Genomic DNA, 9,907 nt, shown 5'->3' with positions numbered 1-9,907 from the left:
AGCATGCCATGGGAGAAAAAAAAAGTTTGGTGGCAGCAGAGGCAGTAAGAGAAACTTTCTGAGCACTGCATTCTCCCTCTCTCCTCTCAAGGAAACCCATCAGGGGGCTGATTTATCCAGGGGCAGTGACCTCTCTCATGGGGAAAGGAGAGCAGTGGATGAGTGCCCAGCTATCTCAGTTGTGCCAGATGTAGCTGGAGAAACACGTTTCTCTTCAGCAGCACCCAGAATATGTAGAATTTCAAAGGGCATTATGGGGAATGTGCTCAGCAGGAAGTCCAACCAAGAGCCTCTGAGAGTACCTCACTTACCCCTCTCCCTATACAGTCTACAGGCACCCTCAAAGCCCCCAGTACTAAACCAACACCTCCACCACTCTGCGGCTGGCTCCTCATGTGGCTTCCACACGTGGTGATGAGATAGGGCTCTGGTCAAGAGGGAGCATGCCCAGAAAACAGGCCACAGTCTGTGGGCAAGAGAAAACCACAAACTTGAGCTATAGCACAACCTTCTGTAAACAAAAGAAAAGTTTCTAGAAGCCAGGCTGATGGGTTGTAAGAACCACGGAATGTGTAAAAGCTTAAGAATTCTGCCACAAGAGGGAGCAAGGAGAGTACAGCAGGTGTACCCATACAAAGACAGAAGACTCCAGGTAATAACAACACCATCATCATAAAATGCCCCATCTGAGGGCAACTAGCACAGATTTAAGGAGGTGGTTTTCAAATGTGAAAGCAGCAATGCAAATCTTCAAGGAACATGAAAAATTAAGTAAGCAAGCACATATTTAAATGAAAAAAAGATGATTAGAGTATGTCAAAATGACTCAGAAGCCAATCTGAAAGAACTCCTAACAAAATAAATAGAAAGAATATTGGACTATATCCCAAAGAATAAAATAAATATCTATGAGTTTCCTATTATAAATAAATAAATGAGAGAAGGGACAAATCTTTACAGAAGAATTCCAAATGATATATGTAAATAATCCTCCTTCAAGGAGGTGATGCTTCATCCTCCTCCTCTTCAGTAAGGGCTGGATTTAGTGATTCACTTCCAAAGAAAAGAGAATGGAAAAAGAAAGATAATAACTTTACAGTGGACAAACCTGGCAGATACCACTTTAATCAAGTGATCAAGAATAACATCATCAGTGATAAGTCGTGTCTTTACCGTGTCCTCCCTGTTAGGTGTGAAGGGTACTTCATCTCTGTGGTATTCTTCTCAATGCCCTTACTTCGTCTAATCACAGGAAAACATTGGATAAACTAAACTAAAATTGAGGGATATTCTACAAAATACCTGAAGAGTACTCTTGAAAACCACCAAGGCCATGAAAAACAAGGAAAGACAGAAACTCCCATGACTGGAGAAGACTAAAGAGACATGATGGCTAAACGCATCCTGTGTCCTGGACTGTATTCTGGTACAGTAAAAGGACACTAGTGGAAAAAACTGGTGGATTCTGAATAAATTATGTGATTTAGGCCATAATATTTTTCTAATGTTAATCTCTTAGTTTTGAGGAATGTACTGTGGTTATGTAGGATGTCAATATTAGAGAAAAGTTGGAGGAAGAGTATACAGAAACTCTCTGTGCTATAATTGCAACTTTTTATTGATTTAAAATTATTCCCCCAAAAGTTAGAAAAATGAATCAGTGTAATTCACCACTTAACAAACCAAAGGAGAAAATCATCTTGAAGATGCTGAGCATCCTTTGATAAAATTCAACACCCAAACATGATTTAAAAAATAAAAGAAAACTCTCAGTAAAGTAGCCATAGAGAGCAAATCCTGCTATCTCATGAAGGGTATTTCTAACAAACCTACAGCTAACATAATAATATATTGTGAAGCATTGAAATCTTTCCCCCTAAGGACAGGACTAGAATTAGACTATTGCCGGTGCCATTCAACATTTTACTGGCATTTATATTTACTTCTGTAGGGCAAGAAAAAAATTGAAGAGCATAAAAATAAAACAAGAAAACAAGTAAAACTGTCTTGCAGATGACATTATTGAGTATGTAGAAAATCCAGAGAAATTTATCAACTATTAGAACTAAGCAAATTTACCAAGGTCAATGAATTCAAAGGTAATATACAAAAAGTATTTGAGAAGGGAAGTGGGCAAAATGGTGGAGTAAAGACCTCCTACCACAACTAGAAGGACGTGCAACTAAGATACACAACTGTGTACAGGAGGGATTTGGGGAGATAAAAGCAGAAAAAAAAAAGACCTCCTAAAATTCTCTCCTCCATAAAAACAAAGAGGACACAGGCAAAAATGGTCAGAATCAACTTTTTCAGAACTCTGGAAATTAACCAAACGTTTACAGCAATTCTTGGAGCATTTAATGAAGAAAAGTGGCTCAATCTAGGTAAGAACAGAGACTTTTGTGGTGTTTTGACTTGCTCTATTCCCATCCCACCCTCCTCAGCTCTGGAGTAGGTGAGAAAATGAACATTCCTCAATTATGTTAAAAATCAGCAGAGTAGCAACCTCTGGAGGGGGAAGAACGGGGTTGGAGCTCCTTTCAGGCCCCTTCCCCCAGCCCTTTCCCAGAAACAGTCATTATTTTACCTGTCTGGGGATTCACTGGCAGACCCCATTCACAGGGCTCGTCACCAGTGTGAACGGTATTTTCCCAAGGTGTGTTTGTTGATAAAAATAAGAGAAAATTACTAAATTTCACAGCTGCCTAAGGCAGTAGATATAATTGGGAAAAAACAATGGGCTAGCCAAAAAGCTTAAAAGTAAGAGCTCAGGAATGAGCTGTCTGTAGGGGGCATTGAAAAGCTCCAACATATTCTTTGGAATCTGGAAGTTCACCCACATTCATAGGTCTCTGCGTAGAACCAAGGCTGTATGTATGCTCAAGAAGTGAATATGTCACTAAAGAAACTGAGCATTAGGAAAACTTTTTCTTCTTTAATAAAATTTGCTCTTGTTGAATGTTCTTAGATGATTTGTTCAGCTTCTGAAAATTCGAGGAGGTGGTGAAAAGGGACTTTTGTAGGGGGTTGTTTGAGGGCACTGGGTGCATGGGTGGAAAAAGGGGCATCAAGAAGTGAGAGGGGCAAAGAAAGGGAAAGGGAAGGCCATCCATCTCCCTTCCTGCATGAATCCAAGGTTTTGTGCTCAGTGCTACTTGACCATCTAAAGTTTCAGACCAGTGTCATCCATTAAGACAATCTGTAGTGATGGGCATGTTCTATATCTGCTCTGTCCAGTACAGTTATCACCAGCTACGTGTACCTATTGAGCACTTGAAATATGTTTAACGCTAATGAGGAATTGAAAATTTCATTTTATTTAATTTTAATTATTTTTAATTTAAATTAAAACATGTAGCTAGTTGCTACCATATTGAGTGGTGCATCATTAAGCCAGAGGTTGGCTAATTTCTTCTCTAAAGGGCCAGATAGTAAATATTTTAGATTTTGAAAGCCATATAGTCCCTGTTGGAGCTATTCAGCTCTGCCATTTTTCCACAACAGCAATCACAGATGTTAAGCAGATGAATGAGGTTGGCTGTGTTCCTATAAAACTTTGTTTACTAAAACAGTCAGTGAGCCTGATTTGCTCCATGGCCATAGTTTGTCAGCCTCTGCTCTAGACCATTCAGATCCAGATGCCCCAGGATATCAGAGGCTTTAGTGCTTACATACTCCTATGAACGGATCCTTTTACTAAATTATGGCCTCAGATGACTTCCTTTACTTTCTTATCAATTCCTTTAAGGTCTACTTTTCAGTTTCATATTGGATTGAACAGATTTGAAAAGCATGTAGCTATAGTGTTTCAGGATTTCAAGTTCACCACTCTGCTGAATATGATCTATGATCTTTTTTTATATGTGGTGACACTAGCTTCCTTCAGGTCCCTCAAATTTAAAACTTGGATGTAACTCTGACTCTTCTCTCTTATTTATCATAAACATCCAGAAATGGTTGGAACTTAACTCCTTAGGAGTATTTTCTCTGCCTTTTGCCACATTTCTAGTTCAGTGCTTCATTATTGCAGAATTAAACTATAAACATCCTCCTAAATGATCTTGCCCATGGCTCTTACCCTCTCAAATTCATCTTCCATGCATATGATACAATGTTACACATAAAATGCTGATTTGCTCATGTTCTTCAAATCTTAAAACCTTGTGTCCGGTGTTTGGAGAAGTTAAATTCCAAGTTACTTTGTTTAGCATGACATAAAACCACGTATAATCTACCTCTGGAGTCTCATCTCTAACTGATTTCAGTTTTAAATCACTAAGTTCATGATTTTTTCCCCACAAGATTCGTGCTCGTTTTCATGTATTTGAACTTTATTCCAATTGCTGACTTGACCGCTCAACTTCAAGCATGCTGGATAAGAAGTGCCCTCTGTCTACATCAATATTGCCTTTTGCATACTGCCTTTTCAGCACATGGCACATTCCCTCACTACTGCTTTGTCATAGAATTGACCCTCATTAGATGGCCAAAATCTCTGCAGGCCAGGGACTTTTCCATAGACATTGCCATAATTATGTTTGTAGCTCATTATGGACATTTAAAATGCCCTTTAATAAGTGGGTGCCCAGGGCAATATTCTGGCAGTCACAGGATATGGGAAAAATGAATTGCTTTTGCATATATGAATCAGGAAATACACCCTTACGTTTCTCGAGGGAAATAAATGTTTCTTTAGTTAACATTTAAAAAAGTAACCTTCCATTGGCTTTCTTAAAATGAAGCCACGTAGTCTTGTGTGTGTTAATTATTATGTACGGATCATGTATTGATCACATAAAATATATTTTGACGTTTCTGCCATCAAAATGGTCATATCAAAAAATGCTTTAAATGTATTTTGTGCTGCCCCATGTAGTTGCATTTTATAGTTGATAATTCATCTGGAGATAAAGATGAATTTCTCTTTATCTGAATTTATCTGAAAAGGTATGTTATCTTAAGGCTGGTCTTCACATTAGCCCTTTTCAGTAACACAGTGTAGGTTCATGATTCACAAACTCCTCCCATAAAGTATCTACATAAAAACTTTGTTTTTTCAGTTGTTTCACTCACTTTATCATCAAATTGTTTATGTTGAGAAATGCAGCTTAAGTGAATGCAGGAAAATCTATGGAAAAGAGGAGTAGTACACAGCACAACTCCCAGAATTCACACACGAGGTTTCCAGCCACTGAGTATCAAAGGAATTCTTTCAGGAAAGTCTTTGAGGAAATTATTCCAGCCCTGCCTCCTTTCTGAAGGGCAATAGACTCTCAGGAATATTCATCCAATGGGTAAAAATATTGTGTCAACTAGCAGGTCCAAAAGTCCCACATGGTAAAGAATTCTCTGTGGCTTAGAAGTTAACTTTACTTAGACAATGAGTTATAATCTGGCTTCAGGCTGTGACTTCAGGGAATAGATATCATTGGCCAGAAGTCTCTTAGATTGGAGGCTCCACTAAATATAGATGCCATTCTGAAAGACTAGTTCTGAATATCACTCATTTTCAGGTCGCTTTAGTACTGAATATAGACGTTCAAGGAGATGAAGAGATGTTTAAGTGACAAGGCCTAGCATCAAACGAAAGAAATCTACTCTTCTGTTATTATTTTCACCTTGGGGAAGTGTTCCAAGGATAAGGATGATGAAGATTTTCCTCTGATCGTGTCAAGAATTTGGCCTTCCCTATCATCTTGCCTATTTGTGGAAAATACTGTGTGCTCTTTCTGTAGTTCCACAGAAGAACTGGTTCTCTTTTGTGTGAAGGATTACTGACCTCAGACAAGTTCATCAGGGACAGGAGACAGAAACTGTACCAAAAAAAGCAAGCAATTTGGAAGGTGAGGTATGATTTCTCTGAAGGTTCTTCCTCGCTCTTTCCAGTTCTTTTCAGTTCTGTTTCTCTCTCCTCTTCAGATCTTCTCCTGTCCCTCTAAGGTATATCCTCTCAGTTTGAATCTTCTTCCCTTTTGTGCCTTCTGTTACCATTCTCTCCTGCATTACTGCGCTTTGCCTTTCCCTTTTGGTGGGGTCTTGTTCTTAGCTGCCCAGAGAGAGCACTTTTCTTTCCTCGGTAATAATGAGCACTGGCAACAGAGAATTTTGCAGTTTGCGCACCAACTTTGCCTAGTCTGGGGCCCTGGACAATTAGAGAAAACTAAAACCCACAGGCTCAAGCTTCCTTTTCTGAGGAAAAAAGGAGTGAACACTTCAGAATAGATAGTAGTTTCTTGGTGGCCTATGCTTGTCCTCTTTGAAGGACCCAAATTCTAATGTTATTGCAAAACTGCCACTGCACTTCAACCGTGGACTCTGCTTTGGTGGGTGGGGAAGGGAATAGGAAAGAGTGTAAGAGCCACTGTAGTTTTGGGGGATTAGAAATCTATTGCCTGAGAGTTTGTCTTCTGTGCATCTTATCATCAGCTTCCTCACCCTTCTCTTCTTTCTGGGTTCTGCCTCATAAACATAGGAGTGCACACTGTCTCTCTGAAAACCTCAATTCTGGTCAACATATCCAGTCCTTCCATCTGTGAACAATGGTGTTCTCATCCTCCTTAGCCTCAAGATCCTATTCAGCTATCAATTCATTAACTTAAGCATCAATTAACACTTTCAGAGTCATTTCAGTGAAGTAGACCAAGTAGCAAGCACTTGTTATATTTCTCATTTTCCAAGAAGGAAGCCTCACCTACCTGTCACCTTGGCAAAGATAAACAATAACTTGTGCATAAAGAAGTTAGATTTGAAGCTCAGATTCATGTGCTGTGTCTCCCAGATTTGTTTCAATTTATCTATAGATACACACTTATTGTAATAAAATGAACTGAATTTTAGCTATTGTCTGTGGTGATTAGTTTGGATGACCGTTATTGGGATGGCTGTGAGGCCACTGGGCAAGGTTGGGAAATATGATTGGAAATGGAGTTAATATTAGATAATGGAGGCTCTTGAATATCAAGCAGAAAGTTTAACTTTATTCCATGGGCAGTGACTGAGGACCATTTTAATGAAACACAAACCTTTTCACATAGAGATATCACATAAATGCAAACCAACTAATGTGGGAAATTACATATTTTTTCAGGGACCTGCAATATTCTCATCCATAAAATAGACATTCTCTTTCATTCTTACCAAATTCCCTCCCACTTTTCCATGCATATAATTGCACACGTCAGCCTCTCAATCTTATTCCTAGCATTGAATTGGACAACATATATATAACTGCCATGGAAGTAATAGAATATAAACAAACACAATATTCTCTTATTAAACTCTAATTACAGAAAGATGTTGAATAAAGAACTGAAGAATGTGGGATAAGGGAGAGCAGAGAAGGGATAAGGGACAGCCACTTTCAGAAGTATGTTAGAAAGAGAAAGAGATGATGAAGAAGAACAGAAGCAAGGGCCCAATTCAGAAGGTGAAATAAATTAACATAGCTTTTAGAGCAGAACAAGTATGAGAATCAAAATTTTGCATGACTGATCACAAGGGTTCCCAACCTGTGAGACAGAAGAAAAATGCCTGAAGGAGATCCGTGAGCATAGCTTTAAAATCCTGTAAATAGAATGCAGACTGAGAAGAGGGGAATGTATAGGGAGAAGATGGACATGTCTTGAGACACTGGCAGGGGCACAGGAAGGCTCAGTATATCTCCTATTCTTATTTCAAAGGAACAAAGAATTCTCTAAATGGCCTTAGGGAACCATAGCGCCGTCACTGAGTTCGTCCTCCTTGGACTTTCTGCTGATCCCAAGACCCAGATTCTGCTCTTTGTTTTGTTCCTAATGATTTACCTCCAGACTCTGATGGGGAACCTTATGATGCTACTGGTGATTAGGACTGATTCCCATCTCCATACACCCATGTACTTCTTCTTGAGTCACCTCTCTTTCCTGGATCTTTGCTTCTCTTCTGCCACAATTCCCAAGATGCTAGAGAATCTCCTGTCTCAGAGGAAAATCATTTCTGTCAAGGGTTGCCTGGCTCAAGTCTTCTTTGTGTTTGACGCTGGAGGCACTGAAGCCTGCTTGCTCTCAGTGATGGCCTATGACCGCTACGTTGCCATCTGCCACCCACTGCTCTATGACCAAAAGATGACCAACAAGCTCTGTAAAGGACTAGTGTGGGGCTCATGGGGCCTGGGGTTCCTGGATGCATTCGTCAACATCCTACTAGCTATGAGCTTGGACTTCTGTGGGGATCAATCCATCCCCCACTATAGCTGTGAGCTGCCTTCTCTCTTTCCCCTGTCCTGCTCTGATGTCTCCACCAATTTTACTGTTATGCTCTGTTCCAGCCTCCTGCATGCCCTTGTAACTTGTGTCCTAATTGTTTTTTCCTATACTCTCATTGTCTCCACCATCTTGAGTATCACCTCCTCCTCAGGTAGAAGCAAGACCTTCTTCACCTGCTTCTCCCACCTCACTGCAGTGCTCCTGTTTTATGGTTCAGCTTTCCTTCGTTATTTCATGCTAAACTCAGGATCACCACTGGAATTGATCTCCTCTGTACAGTACAGTGTGGTCACTCCCTTAGTGAATCCCCTCATTTATAGCTTGAAGAACAATGAGGTGAAAGCAGCTGTGAGAAGGACCTTTAGAAAACATGTCCAATATTTCAGGTAGCTGACCACAGTCAGAGGATGATGGGTAATTTGTTTACTAGAGTAAGATGTTCTGGTTTGGTGACCATAGGAGAATTTCTTGATTGCTTCTGATAATGAATGCAGAAAGGAATCTTAGAAATTCATAGAGCTAGCCAGGTGATCAAGAGACCAATATCAAGAATGAAAGAAAGGAATATTTATTTTCATTGCTGAGTAGTAATCCATTGTATGACTGTTTCAGAGTTTGTTTATCTACTACCAAGTTAAAAACATTTGGGTTGTTTCCAGTTACTGGCTATTTCAAATAAAACTGTTGAAAACATTCACGTACAGGTTTTTCGTGTGAACATAAGTTTCAGTTCTTGAGGGTAAACACAGAAGAGGATTTGCTGTGGCATATAACAAGTGTAGGTTTAACTTAATAAAAACAAAATTTCAAAGCTGTTTTCCAGAATGGCTTTACCATTTTACATTCCTACCAGAAATGTATGAAAGATTCACTTACTTTGCAACATTGTGTGTACTGAGTATTGTATTTAAAATTTAAAAAAATCATTCTAATAAGTCTGTAGTGGTTTAATTTGAAATAAACTATATCCCTGAAAATAAGTGCATTGGAAAATTGTGAAAGCAGAATAAGATTAATAATTTTGTACCATTGTCACTTATCTGATTTTGATAACTGTACTATTCTATTTAAGACAATCTTGTTTAGGAAAATTAGATGAAGGGTACATAGGAACTGTTTGTACTTTTTTTTTTGAAAATTCTATGTGATTCCAAAATTCTTTCAGAAGATAAGATTTTTAAAAAATGTATTAAAAACTGTGGACTATGGGTGACTAGAACGTGTTAATGTAGGTTCATTGTGGTAAAAATGTACCACTTTTGTGGGGGATGTTGATAAATGGGCAGGCTCATGCATAGAAGAAGAAATCTCTGTACCTTCCTCTCAATTTTGCTGTGAACCCACAACTGCTCTAAAAAATATTGTCACATAGATAGAGTAAAAGGATGAAAAGAGGATAAACAATGCAAACTCAAAAGAAAGTTAGAGTGACTATATTAATGTCAGACAAATTCAGCTTCAGAATAAGAAATATTATCAGTGACAAACAGGGAGATTTCATAAGTACAAAGGATTAATACACCAATAATACATAAGTATCCTAAAAAGGTATGCACATATCAACAGAGTTTCAAAATAATAAAGCAAAAATGAACATAGCTGAAATATAAAGAGACAAATCCACAATTATAGTTGGAGATTGCAACACTCCTCTCTTGATAATC

General features: G+C 38.8%; 1 protein-coding gene across 1 annotated transcript; it reads left to right on the top strand.

Moving 5' to 3' along the window:
- Positions 1-7,697: 7,697 nt before the first annotated feature.
- On the top strand, positions 7,698-8,633 carry LOC106836872 (olfactory receptor 8S1-like). Its single transcript, XM_014850109.3, has one exon. It carries the CDS (start codon positions 7,698-7,700, stop codon positions 8,631-8,633), a length of 936 nt encoding a protein of 311 aa, XP_014705595.2.
- The last annotated feature ends 1,274 nt before the right edge of the window (positions 8,634-9,907 follow it).

Source organism: Equus asinus, chromosome 22 (assembly GCF_041296235.1).
Source record: "Equus asinus isolate D_3611 breed Donkey chromosome 22, EquAss-T2T_v2, whole genome shotgun sequence".
Lineage (NCBI taxonomy): Eukaryota > Metazoa > Chordata > Mammalia > Perissodactyla > Equidae > Equus > Equus asinus.
This window is presented reverse-complemented; position numbering and strand designations above follow the sequence as displayed.

Bases quoted from the DNA above. Each gene is read 5' to 3' on its own strand.
- LOC106836872 (XM_014850109.3), top strand. From the start codon at position 7,698: ATGGCCTTAGGGAACCATAGCGCCGTCACTGAGTTCGTCCTCCTTGGA.